The sequence below is a fragment of the Aquarana catesbeiana genome, linkage group LG04, assembly GCF_042186555.1.
Source record: "Aquarana catesbeiana isolate 2022-GZ linkage group LG04, ASM4218655v1, whole genome shotgun sequence".
Taxonomy (NCBI): Eukaryota; Metazoa; Chordata; class Amphibia; order Anura; family Ranidae; genus Aquarana; species Aquarana catesbeiana.
In genome coordinates, this window is record NC_133327.1 from 144,873,103 (window position 1) to 144,892,202 (window position 19,100).

Sequence of the window (19,100 nt, forward strand, 5' to 3'; positions counted from 1 at the left end):
TGTGTACACAATTCCGACGCACAAAATTTCACACATGCTCGGAATCAAGCAGAAGAGCTGCACTGGCTATTGAACTTCATTTTTCTCGGCTCGTCGTACGTGTTGTACGTCACCGCGTTCTTGACGTTCGGAATTTCCGCCAACATTTGTGTGACTGTGTGTATGCAAGACAAGCTTGAGCCAACATCCGTCGAAAAAAAAAAAACATGGATTTTGTTGTCAGAATGTCCGATCGTGTGTATGTGGCATTGGTGTGGTCCACTTCATCCACCTCTGAGACAAAGGCTAGCCATGCAGCTTAACAAGAGAAATATAATAGATTCTTCCATCTACACTAAACAGTGTGGATGGATGAATCTCTGCTGCCAGCTATTTAACGGATGAGTTCACTTTTTATATATATATATATATATATATATATATATTTATATATATATATATATATATATATATATAAAGATGTTGCAAGTAAAGATATGTGCATTCATTAATTTTTACACTGCAGCCTGTAGGGCATTGCTCCCACGATCAGCAAATCACAGGTGCAATGTCAGACTCCTGCAGATTCTCAGTCAGCTGTCTGCCTATACCGTACATCGGGCATGCAGTTACTGCAGGAAGAACCAATGAAGTACAACAGCGCTCACCAGCTAGGTTCCTTCCCCTAGTACCACTATAACAAAGAAGATGTTCTGTGTGCAGCAGTCACTTTCAAGAATATTTTTTAGGACATGGTCATAATATTAGGATCTAGCTGAGGCATTCAGATAAAGTATGCCTGTAGTAGTGTCAGATGTGTTCCCTGATAATTGTACAAGGAAACACTTTTGGGTTATAGCTGGAGGAGAACACAATGGGGAGATGTCACCAGTTATGGCAGTGACTGTGGGTTGTATTACATCAGTAACTATTGCTTTGCAAGTCTGTATATACTGTATATGCCCTGCTTGCATTAGTTACAGGTGCACATCAAAGTGAAAGTGTTTCCAGGACATTTAAGTATTTTTGTAAATGAGCTTTAACCACCTCAGCCCCGGAAGATTTGGCTGCTCAATGACCAGAGCACTTTTTGAGATACAGCACTGCGTCGCTTTAACTGACAATTGCGCGGTCGTGCGACACTGTATCCAATTTTGAGAAAAACACAATATTTTGTACTTTTTGCTATAATAAATATCCCCAATTTTTTTTAAAAAAAGCAAATTTTTTTCTCAGTTTAGGCTGATATGTATTCTTCTACATATTTTTGGTAATAAAAATCACAATAAGCGTATATTGATTGGTTTGCGCAAAAGTTATAGCATTTACAAAATAGGGGATAGATTTATGGCATTTTTATTATTTTTTTTTTTTTTACTAGCAATGGCAGCGATCTGCGATTTTTATAATGACTGCGACATTATGGTGGACACATCGGACACTTTTGACACATTTTTGGGACGATTGACAATTATAGTGATCAGTGCTATAAAAATGCACTGATTACTGTATAAATGTCACTGGCAGGGAAGGGGTTAACACTAGGGGGCGATCAAGGGGTTAACTGTGTTCCCTGTGTGTTCTAACTGTAGGGGGAGGGGACTGACTATAGGAGATGACAGATCGTGGTTCCTAGCTATTAGAAACTCACAATCTGCATCTCCTCTGAGAACAGAACAGGGATTTGTGTGTTTACACACACACGTCCCTGTTCTGCCTCTCGTGGCCATGATCACTCGTGGCCGGCGGTCATCGCGACCGGCGGTCACAAGCATCGGTACCTCCGCAGTGCAGCGGGCGCGAGCCTGCTATCTCGCTTAAAGGAGCCGACGTACAGCTACGACGGCTCGCGGGATTGTGCCGACCTGCCGCAGTATAATGACAGCGGCTGGTCGGCAAGTGGTTAAAACAAAAGACAAGCAGTGAAGTTCAGGTCTCAGCCTTCTTCTCTCTCCCCTCTTCCTGTGCATCTACTCTGTGTTAACATACAGAATAAATGCCTGAAAGGGTGCCTCGTCAGGGACGCTGGAGCAGGGTGAGCTGCAATGTTAATTTTATCGGGGAAAAATATTTTCGTCATTGTTTTCTTCAGCTGCATGTTTTCAGTAACGAAAACTAAACAAAACGAAAATATAATTTGAATTAAGTCAATTGACAAAATCAATTTCAGTTTTTGTCAACTAACAAAAACAGAATGAAAATGTGAGGGAGGGACATTTACCCACCTGAACTTCTGCTTTGTTTGGAGCTCCACCAGTCTGTTAAAGTTCCAGCCCCCTGACTCTGTCGGCAAGCTGACACAGAGACACAGGCTCCTATCAATCCTTTCCCTTTCCTATGCAGTGTCACACATTACACTCATTCACACGATCTCTTTGGCGCCCTCTGCTGGCCTTTTCTAAATCGGCAACACAATTTCATCCCCAAACAGACAAAAGTGGTATGAATAAAGTGAGTGGTGAGTGCGCTGTGATAAAAAGGGGAAGGGGGGAAGAGGAAAGGGAAGGGGCTAACTCTTTCCTCTTCCCCCCTTCCCCTTTTTATCACAGCGCAATCACCACTCACTTTATTCATACCACTTTTGTCTGTTTGGATCAGCCATTTAGGTGTTGCAGCAGTGCCCCTTAGCATAGGTATTTCTGACAGCGCAGGTGTTTCTTCATTATTTAACAATTTCATTCCCAGCCTATAATAATACCACATTAAAAGTTTAAACATGTATTGCACTATTGCACTAACCCATAAGTAGGTGACATTTATTAAGCTGCTGATAGAAAAACATTAAAGAAAAAGATTTTTCTTATTTTTTTCTTAATATTTAACATTTGCTTACTGGGAACTTAAACCCTCTTCCCGTCCAGGCCAATTTTCAGCTTTCAGCGCTGTTCCCAAACAAAATTGACCAGAAATGTGGAAAAAAAACAAAAACAGTTTTTATAGTTTGTTATAAAATTTTGCAAACAGGTAATTTTTCTCCTTCAGTGGTGTGCACTAATGAAGCTGCACTGATAGGCACTGATGAGCACTGATGGGCACTGATGAGGTGGCACTGGTGGGCACTGATCAGGAGGCACTGATGAGGCTGCACTGATAGCTGGCACTAATGGGCACTGATAGGTAGCGCTGATGGGCACTAATAGGCACTGGTAGGTGACACTGATAGGCAGCACTGATGATGAGGCACTGATGGGCACTGATCGGCAGCACTGATGGGCACTGATAGGTGGGCACTGATAGGTGGCACTGGTGGGAATTGATAGGTGGCACTGGTGGGAATTGATAGGTGGCACTGGTGGGCACTGGTAGGTGGTACTGGTGTGGCCCCTTACTCTGATCTGCGATCAGCTGAGTCTCATGGACTCGCTGATCAAAGGGCGCGCTGCCCATGCCCCGCAGGGGGCACAGAGGCAGCACATGCACCGGAGGATGTGCATGGACACCCAGCCCGAGCTGTAGCCATCTTTTGGCTATAGCGTGGGCGGGAAAAGGTTAATGTTAGTAATATATTCAGATTATATGTGTAAAGCCATTACAGCCAATAAAGTTTACAGTTTTTTGCTTTGTTTTGTTTTTATATTTTAAAGTTGCACTTCTGTTTGTCAAAAAGGAATATTCTTGTTCGGTTGTGAAACTTGTTTTTTTTTTTATAAAGGTGTTATATATCATACTAGCTAAATCTGTGTCTGTAGTGCATGTTCAAACCTTATTACCATAAATAATATGTTATTAGATTTTTACTCCAGGAGTATATAATGAGTTTGGCAATTCTAGAGAAATGCTTAAATAATGCATTACAATTCACCGTAACTAAACCTATTCAATTTTAGTCAACTAAAATGTAGTGGGGAATTTAAGTTGACTAAAATACGAGTAAAACTAAAACAATTCAGATGACTAAAATACAACTTAAACTAAAATGGCATTTTAGCCAAGCCACTATGACTAAAACGAATTTGAAATTTGACATCAAAATTAACACAGGTGAGCTGTGCCACTACAATTGGCAGTGCTTCTGTTGTGAATTTTTAGGATGAATTACTCCACAGTGCCTGCAGATACAAAGGTCATTAAGGTTGTAGTAAAGGACATTTACTGAGTACTAAAAATATGTAAATATTTGAATGTCTGTAGCCTGGCCACAGGTTCACTTTAGGGTTTCCATTAGCAGACTATGTAGTATGGACTAATATTTTTATATTTTTTCCATCTCTAGTGGTAAGATTAGGCGTCACTGTTAATCACTGAATTCTCAATTTTGTTTTTTATTCTACCTTAAAGCTCTGGAAAGATCCCGACTATGTTGTCAGGGTCCCCCCAGCTGACTGATTGACAGCTGGCTCTATCGTACAGCGCATGGCTGAGAGCTGAACCTAGCTGGACCTGATGGAGCACTGAAGGGGCACTGCGGAGAGTATTGACTGATAGTTACTACTCTTCACTCTGAGCAAAATGAGAAACTGAGTACTCAGTGGTTATGCGATCCCTTAATTTTCCATCTTAGAGCTGATGCAAGACACCTGCAGCGGCGCAGCAATGCTGCAGCATAGAGGTGAGTATGGATGTTAATTTTTATTTTAGAAACCCCAAATTTTTCTTTAAATATCAAAGTTCAGGTAATTTATGATTCTTGAATAAATACATAAATGGATTAAAGTGGTTGTAAAGCCCCCCCCCCTTCTTACCTGAGCCTGATCCGATCAGTGACGTGCATGAGAGCAGCAGCTTAAGCCGCTGTCACTCTCCTCACTCTCCCGCTACTATCAATCAAAAGCTGTGATGCATACTTCCGGTTCCGGCGCCGCATGAGGGGGAGGTAGGAACCCTCAGCTCCCGCACCACTCTCCGTATATACGGCTATAAAGCCCAGCAAACGCCTCGGGGAGACCCCCCCATACACAGGAGAACAGAGGAGATACATATGGATCGCTTTGTAGAGCGATCATATGCTCGAGCGGCATCCTCCTCACTGACACAGACAGGAGGGACAGAGACAGGCGCAGCTAAAATGGCGGCCGTGATTTCTTCAGCTGAACAGCTGCAGCCGCCTCCACTGCCTGTACAGCCATCCTCACTGCACCCCTCAGCCCCAGTAATGGTAGCCACCGACCCTGCCTCTCCAGAAGGCATAGCCCAGGCAGTTGTAGCACTGCTGGGACCCACACTTGCTGCCACAGTGGACACAGCAGTGAACAGAGGGCTGGAGCTGCTGCATGTAGAAATACAGGCACAAGCACAGAGGATTACACTCACAGAGGAACGGATCTCCTCTATGGAAGATGAAGCTGCTGCTACATCTGCTGCCGTAGCACGTATGAGCATTACACACAGAGAGATTTGGGACTAACTCGATGATCTCGAAAATCGTTCGAGACGAAACAATTTAAGGATAATAGGACTTCCTGAATCAATCACTACCCACCATCTAACAAACATATGTGCAAAGATCATCTCCGAACAACTGGGCCTCCGCATACCATGCATAGTGGAAAGAGCGCACCGCATTGGACAATACTCGGAAACCCGTATCAAACCCCGACATGTCATTGTCAAATATCTGAACTATGCAGATAAGAATGCCATTATGCAAAAGTTTCGCCGCTCCCGCTCACTAACGGTGATGGCGCAAAACTGCTATTGTTCGCGGATTACTCTGTTGAGGTCATGAATAAGCGCAAGGCATTTTCTCCAATATGCTCCATCTTGTACGATAATCAGCTCAAATTCTCCTTGGCCTACCCGGCAACCCTCCGCGTTCAAACACATGATGGGGAACAACTCACCTTCACCACGCCTGATGCAGCGGAAAAATTTGTCTCTACTCTGGGCACGGAAATGGAACATATCAACTCTACAGAGGATTCCGCTACAACATCGATGACCCATCCATCTTCATCCGCTAAGCCCCAACGTAGTCCAACCAAACCCCCATACAAACGCCTTCGTGCTACGCAAAAGGAAGATTGTTCAGGACACCGCTGAAGACCTACAAGGCCCAGATGTTGTTACACCTATCAGGGAGGCGGGTAGTATTACTCCCCCCACATGCTCCCTTTCCTCTTTTCTTGTACAACCATTACAACTTCTATACCTTATGTGCCTAAGTGAACCGCCGAAGTTAGTATTATAACATGCTGCTATGCTTAGACACGGTTATGTTTGCTCAATGTTTATCCGGTTAACCATAAGATATATGGCCTTGTAAAATTCACACTGTTTACGAATTTAGTTGTTTGACCACTACAGAGGCTTCAATTACAGATCCGCTCCTCTAATTCCCCCTATTTCTAGTTTTAATTCATAAGATATAGTCATTTATTGACGCCTCCCTCTCAGGTGAGGAGTCGATACGCTTAAAACATCAGTCCTTATGACCTGCTATCTATTCTCATCTCCCCCCCATGCTATTCCACCCCCCTCCCTCTGGCCTAACACCTGCAGCCAAGAGTGGAATGGGAGATTGATGGGAGCCGTGAAAAGTAGTCGAACCTCATGTGGAAAAAAGTGAAGCTTATAATATATGTTAAAGATTTTTCCTATTTAATTTATGCCAAGCCTTTTCTTCTTATATATAACTATGTTTATTTATCGAATGTATTCACCTCTTCAATACATATAACCTCAGGAAAATTTGATGGTCTCCAGTAAGCGGATGGCTATCCTTAGACATCTGAAGCGTCTTCGGACAAATGTGGCCCTACTTCAGGAAACACATCTGTCCACAGATGACCTAACCCGATTACGTAAATTATGGGTGGGTACGGTGTATGGATTGCCTGCACTTGGCCGCAAAGCGGGTGTGGCTATCTTAATACATAAGAATTTAAAACACACATTAAGGGACGTTAGGATTGACTCGTCAGGCCGCAAAATGACCCTACACGTGACTTTAGACAACAAACAAATAGCTATTACTAACATCTATGCTCCTAACTCGCCAGACATCTCCTTTTTCCAAGACATGGTGCAATGGATACTCTCCGCTCCTGAAACACTACACTTAGTAGGCGGGGATTTCAATTCGGTCATGTCCACAATAGCAGACCGTACAAAAGACTTAACACACCGAACGCATAACTCCACATCGCAAAAACCCGACTCTACTCCCCTGGCACAAGCCGTTACATCCATGCACTATGTGGATACTTGGCGTCTGAACCACCGGACTGATAGGGAGTATACTTTTTTCTCACCCCCACACAACTCCTTTTCACATATCGATTACTTCTTTGCCTCCCCTGCACTAATCAACACCTTATGCGAATCAGAGATTTTAGATGCTAGAATATCAGACCATAGCCCCATCTCTATACACATGTCACAGGCCACACCTTCATCTCCCTCGCCCATATGGCGCTTTCCATCCTACTTGATGGACAACCGAGATTTTCGCCACACACTAAACACAGCGTGGAACGACTATGTCTCCACTAATGGAGCCCATATCACTGAGCCCAACCTCTTTTGGGAAGCTGGCAAAGCCTTCTTAAGAGGGACAATCATTTCCTATACCACACAATTTAAAAAACACACTAAACAGCAATACAGACAAGCCAGTGAAGCTCTAAGTACAGCCCATGAATGCTTAACTTTAAATCGTACACTTGATAATATCCAAGCCTGGAGACAAGCTAAGTGCACGTTTGATCTTTGGGCAGAACAACAGGAGGCGGCTAAATTGGCATACTCCAAATTGCATTTCCACAGGTATGGCACCAAAGCGGGCAAGCTACTGGCTAAACTGTGTGCAGGAGCGAGACGACCCACTCGCATCTCTACTTTAAGAAATGCGGATGGATCCATAACTACATCTCCTGATGAAATCAGCAATATTATCACGAAATACTACACAGACTTATATGCCGCTGACCAAACTGATCCAGCCACTACTGAAGCTCTCTTGTCCAAAGTACGTTTACCCAAATTTCAAACTGCACAACTAGAGGCACTCAATGCACCTATCACAACCGATGATATCCGACGAACGATTAAAAATATGTCATCTAATAAAGCCCCAGGTCCTGACGGATACACGGCAGAATTTTATAAACTGACCAACGATTTTCTCCCCGACACACTAAAACATGTATACGCAGCCATGTGGGATGGGGGACCGTATCTTCCTACAGGGACGCAAGCCCACATCAAGCTGATATCTAAAAAGGGAAAAGACCCCCAACTGCCAGGTTCATACCGCCCAATATCCGTAATAAATGTAGATGTCAAAATCCTCTCTAAAATCGTTGCGTCACGCTTAGCACATATTCTCCCCTCATTACTACACCCAGCCCAATCGGGATTTGTCTCGGGTCGATCAGCCACTTTAAATATACGAAAAGTGCTAATGGCATTACACTACGCTACAACACACCCCGATCAAGATGTCGCTATTATATCACTAGATGGCGAAAAAGCTTTCGACAGCGTTAGTTTGTCCTGGCTGTTTCGAGTTTTACAACAGTTCGGCTTCACAGGTCCTATCTTAAGCTTTCTTCAACAAATGTATGCCTCTCCAACAGCACGACTCGTCACTCCTGACTTCGTGTCTGACTCGATCCCTTTGAATAAGGGAACGAGACAGGGCTGCCCACTTTCCCCCTTACTTTTTAACTTAGCCTTAGAACCACTATCCAGAATACTCAACTCCCAAGATGGAGTCAGCGGGATCGAAATAGGAGACCAAATTCTCAGGTCCGCATTATTTGCTGACGACATACTGTTGTTCTCCACTAACCCACTTTCAGACTTTGACAGGCTACGAGAACTTTTAGCGGCTTTTCGACTGAGCTCGGGCTTTCGAATAAACTTTGACAAAAGCGAAATCTTACCACTACACTCACGATTATCAATTAAGTGGAAACATCTTTCACCATTTGCTTTGGCAACCCGAAGTATCACTTATCTAGGCATACACATAGGACGTGAACCCTCTTCTCTCTATGTACTTAACTACCCACCCTTAATATCTAAGATTGTGCAGGAGTTGGAAGCTTGGGCGGCCCTCCCCCTCTCGCTCTTTGGGAGATGCCACTTATTCAAAATGGTGTCGTTTGCACGCTTGCTTTACCCAATGCAGACCATACCTTTATTATTAAAACACTCAGATGTACAGAAAATCCATAAAGCATTAACAACTTTTATTTGGTCTCGCAAAAAACCACGTATTGCGCTACAGAAATTATGCCTCCCGAAGTCCGAGGGTGGGGCGGGTCTGCCCAATTTACGTTTTTATAATCTCTCGTGTCTGCTTAGGCAGGGTTTGGATTGGCTGAATGGAAAGTCCAAATATTGCAATACTCTCCTTGAAGGTGCAATGACCTAACCTTACGCATTGTCAGCTGTCCTCCACTCAACGCTTTACCACCTCATCTCAAGTCAAATATACTCATCAGAGATACTTTAATTGCCTGGAGAGAAGTACGAAAATTATTGGGACTCCCTTCAAATATTTCGAGACATTTACCCATTCAAGGAAACCCTATGTTTCTCCCATCCACGATGCACAAAGCATTTGACCAATGGGGATCCAACGGCCTCACGAAAGTAGCCTCCATATACCAAGGCACATCGGGGGACTTCAAACCTTTCCGATCTCTAGCAAATGAATTTTCCCTACCATCAGCACACATCTTCTTCTACTACCAATTGATCGCTTATTTGAAATCCTGCTATGGGCCCAGCTCTGATCCCTTCCAGGAATCTTTCATAGACACGGTTCTACAGCAAAATGACTACTCCATCACCAATTTATATTCATACCTCATCCAACATCAATCAGCGAAATACCACCTCAAACCATTTCATAAATGGTCTGTCATCCTAGGAGACGATGAACTGTCAGTAAAAATACTTGAAGGATACAGACAAATCCGCAAACTCACGATATCTGAAACATGGCGGGAAACCCAATTCAAGATCATACACAGAGCCTACTACCCTTATTACTTCACCAAGGACAATCCAAGTCAAATGAAATGCCCATGGTGTTCTGAACCACGCCCCACCTTATTGCACCGTCTTTGGGAATGCACAGCCATAACCACTTTTTGGAACTCTGTCCTGGATCACATTGGCAAAATCAGTAAAGCACAAATCCCAAAAGATCAACTATTATGTCTTTTTGGTTACACGCCCCAAACATCCCCCCCAACAACCAGAGGACCTATGAATATTCCCCAATGGGCACATCTACTCCTTCTAGTGGCCCGCAGAACGATAATGAAACACTGGATTTCAACGACTCCACCTGCCCTACCCGAAGTGAAAAAAGCTATGATGTCTCTTTTCTACATGGAACGACTAGACACCATTACACTGAACTTTCGATCTACTTCCCGCTTCTTCATGAGATGGCGCAAATATATAAAAGCCACGCTAAACCAGACAGCTTTACAAGACGTCATGCGCCCGTTCCGATACACGGACTGGTACCTGAAAAGAGATATCTCAAACTCTCTGGGCAACCTTAAAATAAAAATTCCTTCTCAGACTGACCCCCCCGGCTTCCAACCACCATAATTCTACACAAGGTCATCATTACAGCTCCTTGACTTCCATATCTCCCGTATACTTAACACTGGTAACTCTCACTGCTTACATTGTTACTGTTAGAACATAATGCATCCTTTTAGAATACTGTTGTATACACTTTGCTTCCACTCCTGAGGTTATAAAGCTATAAGCACCCATCGTACTATGTAAAAGGCTAATCAGCTATTATTCTTTAAGAGAAAGCAATCCGCTTGGCATATCCCCCCCCCTTTTTTTTTTTTTTTCTTTCCGTTATTTCTTGTATGCGAGTTAGTTTCTTTCTCTTTCTACTTTATATATACTGAGAAATATGCGTTTATCTGTATGTATATGTGCTAACCTGCCTTAGTATTACTGCATTGTACCTGTTTATGATATGTAAACCACAATAAAAATTTAAACCAAAAAAAAAAAAAAAAGCTGTGATGCAGGGGGCAGAGCTGAGTCCCACTGTCTGTGTCACTGAACGCAGCAGCGGGACTCGGAAGCGAGCCCGCACGGGGGCCCCCAGGGAATGCGGCTTCCTGTGGGGGCACCCAATGAAGAGGAGGGGCCTGGAGCGCTGGCGGGAGACCCCAGAAATAGAGGATTAGGGCTGCTCTGTGCAAAACCATTGCACAGAGCAGGTAAAAATAGGCATGTTTGTTTTTTTATAATAAAAAAAAAAATCGAAGGTTTAGTATCACTTTAAATGAGTTTCTATATGGTAGGTCTGAGAAAACATGTTTTCATTGATCACTAGAATTAATTGAAATGTACTAAGCTCTAGGGTCAAGTACATGCAAATACATCCAATTAATGGTATAAAAAGTAAGTACCATGTCAGTTAATTAAATGATTGGTAATACAGACACTGAGCAGCAGTCAAGCTCCTGCACTCCGCAGCTGTTAGGGCATCTCTACGGTGCAGAGAGTCTCTAACACACACAGTATACATAGGCTGAATCTTAGATGAGAAAAGAGAAAAACATGTCTTTTTCACTAGTAATGCAGATTTGACAGGACTAGTATTTACCATGAGGCAAACATGTGCTAGTGCTTTGGGTAGCAGATAGAGACAGATTAGAAAAATACACAACATTTTAGTAAATTTCATTTTTACCTCGATGCACCCAGGGTTTAAAATAACAGCAGAATAGCATAGGAAAGTCATAAGAGTCTTCGCAGCTCAAACACAGCACATTCTCTATATACAGTTGTGTTTATAAGTTTACATACCCTGGCATAATTTATAATAATAATAATACATTTTATTTATAGTGTCCTTTTCATCAAAAGTGCTACAGGTTAAAAAGAAAAAAAAAAGAAAAAAGAACAGCTTATACAATGAAACAAACATCTAAAAGGGACAAAAAGCTTTGCTAAAAAGAAACGTCTTAAGACCTTTTTTAAAACAATCAGTGGATTGAGGAGCCCTCAAGGTGTCAGGTAGGGCATTCCACAGGCACGGGGCAGCTGCACAAAAGGCCCCGTTTCCCATTGTCCTAAGTCTAGTTCTGGGCATATGAAGAAGGTTTGAGTGAGTGGAACAGAGGGAACTTGTAGTTTGAGAAGTGTGGAGAGTGGAACGGAGGTATTTTGTAGTTTGAGAAGTTTTTTGAGGTAGAGGGGGGCATGTCCATGGATGCATTGGTGTGTGAGGAGGGAAACCTTATACTCAATCCTGGTGGAGACAGGAAGCCAGTGGAGTGAGCGGAGAATGGGGGTAATGTGCTCATGTTTCTGCACTCTCATCAGGATCCTTGCTGCAGAGTTTTGGATGTACTGAAGCCTCTGCAGACTCTTTCTAGGAATCCCAATGAGAAGTGTATTACAGTAGTTCAGTCTGGAGAAGACAAAGGCATGAACCAGGTTTTCGGCATCTGAGAAGGAAAGAATGGGACGGAGTTTAGAGATGTTACGGAGGTGGTAGAAAGAGGTCTTGCATAGGTGATTTATATGGGCTTCAAAAGTGAGTTGGGAGTCCATTTTTACAACAAGATTTGTGACTGTTGATGAGAAGGGGATGTTAGAGCCAGAAAAGGTAATGCTGGTTATGGGTGATGATTTGGTCTGGTAAGGGGTGCCAATCAAGATGACTTCAGTTTTGGAACTGTTTAGTTGAAGAAAGTTGTGCTCCATCCATACCTTTATCTCCTCCAGACAGGTGGTGAGTGCTGATAGGGATGACTGTGAAGGTGGGGTTTCAGCTGTTGCATTTACATATAGCTGTGTGTGATCGGCATAGCAGTGGAATGAAATTTTGTGGTGGCTGATAATTTGGCCGAGGGGGGTGAGGTAGAGGATGAAGGGGATGGGGCCAAGGACTGACCCCTGAGGGACACCGCAAGTAACTGTATGTGTATTTGATTTGAAATGGCCCACTGAGATGTATTATGTCTGGTTTGTGAGGTATGATTTGAACCAACTGAGGGCTATGTCATTGAGTCCAGTGGTGCGATGGAGCCGGTTTAAAAGAATGCCATGATTTTTTGGTCATTTTTCAGAGAATATGAATGATAACACAAAAACATTTCTTTCACTCATGGTTAATGTTTGGTTGGAGCCATTTATGGTCAATCAACTGTGTTTACTCTTTTTAAATCATAGTGGCAACAGAAACTACCCAAATGACCCTTATCAAAAGTTTACATACCCTGGTGATTTTGGCCTTATAACATGCACACAAGTTGACACAAAGGGCTTTGAATGGCTAATAAAGGTAACCACCCTCGCCTGTGATCTGTTTGCTGGTAATTAGTGTGTGTGTATAAAAGGTCAATGAGTTTCTGGACTCCTGACAGACCCTTGCATCTTTCATCCAGTGCTGCACTGACATTTCTGGATTCTGAGTCATGGGGAAAGCAAAAGAATTTTAAAAGGATCTGCGTGAAAAGGTAGTCGAACTCTATCAAACAGGAAAGGGATAAAAAAGATATCCAAGGAATTGAGAATGCCAAACAGCAGTGTTCAAACTTTAATCAAGAAGTGAAAAATGAATGAGGGGTTCTGTTGAAACCAAACCACGGTCAGGTAGACCAACCTTAAATTTCAGCCACAACTGCCAGGAAAATTGTTCGGGATACAAAGAAAAACCCATAAATAACTTCAGGTGAAATACAAGACTCTCTGAAAACATGTGGTGTGGCTGTTTCAAGATGCACAATAAGGAGGCACTTGAAGAAAGATGGGCTGCATGGTCGAGTCGCCAGAAGAAAGCCATTACTACGCAAATGACGCAAAGTATCCCACTTACAATATACGTCAAACAGCATAGAGACAAGCCTCAAACCTTCTGGCGCAAAGTCATTTGGAGTGATGATACCAAAGTTGAGCTTTATGGCCACAACCATAAATGCTACATTTGGAGAGGAGTCAACAAGGCCTATGATGAAAGGTACAGAGGTGGATTGCTGATGTTTTGGGGTTGTGTGAGCTACAAAGGCACAGGAAATTTAGTCAAAATTGTTGGCAAGATGAATGCAGTATGTTATCAAAAAATACTGGAGGAACATTTGCATTCATCAGCCAGGAAGCTGCGAACGGGACGTACTTGGACATTCCAAAATGACAATGATCCAAAACACAAGGCCAAGTCGACCTGTCATTGGCTACAGCAGAATAAAGTGAAGGTTCTGGAGTGGCCATCTCAGTCTCCTGGCCTCAATATCATTGAGACACTCTGGGGAGATCTCAAACGTGCAGTTCATGCAAGACAGCCCAAGAATTTACAGGAACTGGAGGCTTTTTGCCAAGAGGAATGGGCAGCTTTACCACCTGAGAAGATAAAGAGCCTCATCCACGAATACCACAAAAGACTTCAAGCTGTCATTGATGTTAAAGGGGGCAATATATTGTATTAAGAACTGGGGGTATGTAAACTTTTTATCAGGGTCATTTGGGTAGTTTCTGTTGCCATTATGATTTAAAAAGAGTAAACACAGTTGATTGATAATAAATGGCTTCAGCCAAACACTAACCATGAGTGAAAGAAAAGTTTTTGTGTTAACATTCATATTACCTGAAAAATGGCCAAGAAATAATAAATTCTGCCAGGGTATGTAAACTTATGAGCACAACTGTACATTCCTGAATGGGACATCAAAGGCAGACTACTCTGAGAAACAATTGAAGGGAATTATCATGGTTCTGGGTCAATGTTATTTTATAGATATATTCTTCTCCATTGGTATACTAAACTCTAATATACTTTTTTTCACTATACACAAATACATCTTAATTTAACAAATAAAGGTTTAATACATGGTGCAGCAATTAAGCTGGATTCGTAGAGCATTAAGGGTTTTCTAAATAGCTGACAGAACATGCTGTTTGCATTCAGACCGTCTCCCATAGCAACTCACTATGGCCCATTTTGAGTAGGACAGGCAAGAAGGAAGGTGAGGGGAATAGTCATTTATTTAAAACCAGCCATACACCATACAATATGATTGTATAAAATCTGTGCAATCTCTTTTAGTTTTACCAAAACTATGTAATATGTTGATCTACCTAAACGGTCTATTCCATTTGCTTCCAGTCAGGCAGACCCTTGCACTACATAGCCTATAGTTGGTCTAAAGAATATTGTATAATCAGATTTTATAGTGTACGATCAACTTTACTCATTCAGTTAAGTGTGTAAATTTGAGTTTGGGCTTTTGAGTTTTGAAAACAGCAGGCTTTCTTCAACAGAACATCTATGAATAGGCAGGCACATGTGTGAAGAGGAACCTAATGGTCCAGAAACCCTTGAACCTCACAGAGCCAAAACTTAAAGACGTTTGCTGTGATGATACATGATTTTAGTTGTCAAATCCTCACCTTGAAAGGCAGATGCATGTGCAACAATTGTGAATTTGAGCTCAAAATTCAGAGCTTGGATATTATGAGCCATCTTCCTCTTCACTGCAGCCTGGTAGCTCTCCTCCATTTTCCTGGTACAGCATGTTGGAGCCTTCTGCTCACAGATCTGAACATCGGACTCTATTGCATACAATAAGGAAAAAAAGAAATAAAAGTTATAAATATTGGAAAGGGTTGGTTGCACATGCCATGTTCATAAAGTCACTGAAATGAAGCATTTTGATGCTTTAAGGCAGGGGTCTCCAATCTTGCTGAACAAAGGGCAAGTTTACTGTCCTTCAGACTTTAGGGGGGCTGGACTGTGGCCAGTGTGTGTACAAAATGCCTTAGCGTCAATGGGAGTAAAGAATGCCCCATCATTGGTAGTAATGGGAGGAATATTGCCCCATTGTTGGTATTAGGATAAGAAATAGTTCCCCATTATTGGTGTCATTGGGAAGAATTGTGTCCCATTGTTGGTATCAGTGGAATAAATAGCGTCCCATCATTGGTGTCAGTGGAAGGAATAGTGCCCCATTGTTGATATCAGGGCAAAGAATAGTGCTCCGACATTGGTGTCAGTGGGAAGAACAGCCACAGTTGGTGCCAGTGGGAGGAATAGTGTCCTATCATTGGTGTCAATGGGATGAATAGTGTGTCATTGTTGGAGTTAGTGGAAGGAACAGTGCCCTCATGTTGGTATCAGTGACAGGAATTATGCCCCATTGTTGGGGTAGAAACCCAGCCTGTATCAGTGGGGGGAATAGTGTCCCAAGGGCCTGATAAAGGCAAGCAAAGGGCCAAATCTGGCCCCCGGGACGCAGTTTGGAGACCACTGCTTTAAGGACTAAATGTATTAAAGCTCAACTCTAGGCAGGCTGTTAAACACACAGATAATTACATATTTAATAGATGGTTTACCCACCAAAAGAATTTATGTTCAAACATTTATGAGATGTACACAGTTTTGCCACACATTTATTAAATCAGTATTGCTACAATTAAAGTTCAAAACAGTATAAAATGGATGGAGCCTCTGTTAGGTTCTTATTGCCATCCAAGGTTTACTGGTCCTGACAGGAAATGATGGGAAGTCTCACAGATAAAAACAAAACACATATTTAGTGGAGTGAGAAATGGTTAGAATCTGCTATTTTTTTTATTGCTGTCAGTGTTTTTTTGTCCTGGTGACAACAGCACTACGTATTTCTTGAATACATTTTACAGGGTCAGGAAATGAGCACATAGACAGTAATAAGACCCTGACAGAAACTTTTGACTGCTGTATTACAGTGACTAGCAATGTCCATAAATCAAGCATGATAGTGTCACAGAGAAGCTTCTGTCTCTGATACAGGCGCACACAAGTTTTATGGGGCATTTCTTTTACTCTGCAATGCTTTCTATTGTCTGCTGTTCTCTTCAAGTCACTAGAGAAATTATTTCATAAAATAAGTCAGTGGAGTTCTTACAGAGATGGGGGTGCAAACATGCAACTGAGTACTCAGAAACACAGTTGCTACGTAGTTACATATAAGTTATCATATGTTAAAAAATACCTTAAGTGTATGCTTGGCCAAAATAAATAAATGATTAAAAAATATTTGATGTGCATATCTGCAATACATGCATGTTTCTGTAGCGTTCATCCCCAGAGGGGCCGCTGTAGATCACATCAGGTCTCCCTTGCTAGTACAGAGGCTGCCTGTCACAGACACAGTTCAAAGCACACCGAAACACAGGCTCAGTCTAGGTGATGTCTGTTTGTTGATTTTTGTTGCAAAAAACTTAAAGTTCCCCAGAAGGGGAAGCTCCGTTTGTCTGCCTCCTCCTTCCCTCTGCTGCCACATTTGGCACCTTTTGGGAGAGGGGGGGGGAGTGAGGACCTGGTTTTGACAGGTACCCGATCCCACTTCCGGCTGAGTTCGGCCAACTCCTTTCCCCACAGCTGGCCTATTCAACGGCTTCACTGCCAGTTTCCCTTAGTTGAGATGGCGGCGGCAACACTCGATAGCCAATTGAAAAATCGTCTTGGATACCAACATCACTGGATCCCTGAACAGTTAAGTGCCCTAATATAATAATAATACATATAATATAATAATACAGTATTTGTAGCTGCTGACTTTATTTTTTTCTGAAGGAGCATGGAGCTCCTCTTTAAACAGGAGAGGTATAAAGGGTGTAGGATACTCCAAAACATTATCAAGAATAAATAGAAACAAACTTCTTGGCACAAGTCCTACAGCAGCAGGCACACATGAAAGTCCCAAGCTTAGTTCTTACAAAGCAACGACCCAGGAGCTTTCTGCCACCAAGCTTCCACACAACACTCTTCAGTGATGGAGACAAAAAGAATCCTTCTCCAGACTAGGACTTCCAAAGCAATGGCCTGCAGCAGATTGCTTTAACAATCTTCTCCAGGTCCTCAGCCTAGCACCAGCTGAGGCCCAAACACTCTGCCCAAGCCTCCCAAACATTTATCACATCTCCAGCCACCTTCTAGGCACACGCTCCTGTGGGATTGGCTGGGATTTGATAAATATTTATCAATTAATGGTTGATCCTCCCATTCTATGCTGTGGAAGCTTCTTTCAGAGGTACACAGGAAAAATCAACCACCAAGCTTAGGAAAATCTGACCAGACCAAAAAAAAAAAAAACAGATCACCCCTTCACTGAGTACAGTGAAGCCAAAAACTGAATTTAGCCTAACTTTTGGCAGGGCGTTACTTCTCTTTGTGTTTTATATCTTTCATAATGCTGCATGTAAAATGCCTCGTGGTCCTGCCAGAAATCCAGTAAGCTCCTAACTTCCTTCTGTTGAATGACAATTCTGCTTCTGCTGCACAGTATTTCCAAGCAGTGTTGTCACCCCTTTCTGATGGAATACAGAACTCACCCTATCCCAGTCTGTCTCTGTTTCTCCCCACTAGGGAGGAGCTTGGGAAGAAGCTGTTAGTGCTGGACCAATTAGCTGCAGCTGAGGCACTCCCCACCCTGCAGGTGCACATACACAAACGGGACCAGATGATCGTGACACCATTAAATGAATATAGCCATGTGGACGGAACCCAAGCTCATACCTACTCTCTACATGCATATATTGATTTCTCTTCAAGTTTAACAATGCTGCTGGTTGACTCCCAGAAGTCTGCCCATATATTATGTGTAAGGAAATAGCTCCAGAGAGATGTAGTTCTGTGTGTGTCCCTTTGTCAATAGAAACTTAGCTCCCAGCAACTGCCTTTCCAAGAATTTGACAAGCTTGGTGATGATGTCACAGGGAGTAAAACAATCAGTTTCTAACTACAGGAACAAAGTAGATAAACTATTTATTGCTGGGAAATGTTCTGCAGGGGGAAAGGGGAAGTTTGGGGGTACACATGGGTCATGACTATACAAATACTTTAAAAATCAAAGATATGTTGTACGTTTAAGGGCTAACGCCACCTTTCTAAACTAATTTCATGTTACACTCATATTTAAGGTGTAACATGAAACATAGTCTCATTCCCCAGTCCCGCAGCCTGCAGATGTGAGTATGACCAGAATGCAAGTGTTCTGTGTTCCGAACATATGGCCCTGAAGGCATATGACACTAAACATGAGTACCACTTGCTACAGCGTTAAAGGAGAAGTCCAGCCTGAGCTTTTTAGGCTGGGCTTCTCCTATGGGTCACAGGAGTGTAATTAGTTTTACACTCCTGTGCAGGGCCAGTGCTACCACTAAGCAAACTAGGCAGCCGCCTAGGGCACACTGCTGCCTAA

At 42.7% G+C, this 19,100-nt stretch overlaps 1 protein-coding gene across 3 annotated transcripts in view; it reads right to left on the reverse strand.

Annotated features, from left to right (window-relative positions):
- Nucleotides 1-19,100, reverse strand: part of LOC141139569 (glypican-5-like) — a 469,973-nt gene that overhangs the window by 413,579 nt on the left and 37,294 nt on the right. For all 3 annotated transcript variants that reach the window (XM_073625838.1, XM_073625836.1, XM_073625837.1), the window contains exon 2: nt 15,310-15,471. In XM_073625838.1, coding sequence (XP_073481939.1) covers nt 15,310-15,471 — 162 coding nt within the window. The remainder of the gene's footprint in view (nt 1-15,309; nt 15,472-19,100) is intronic.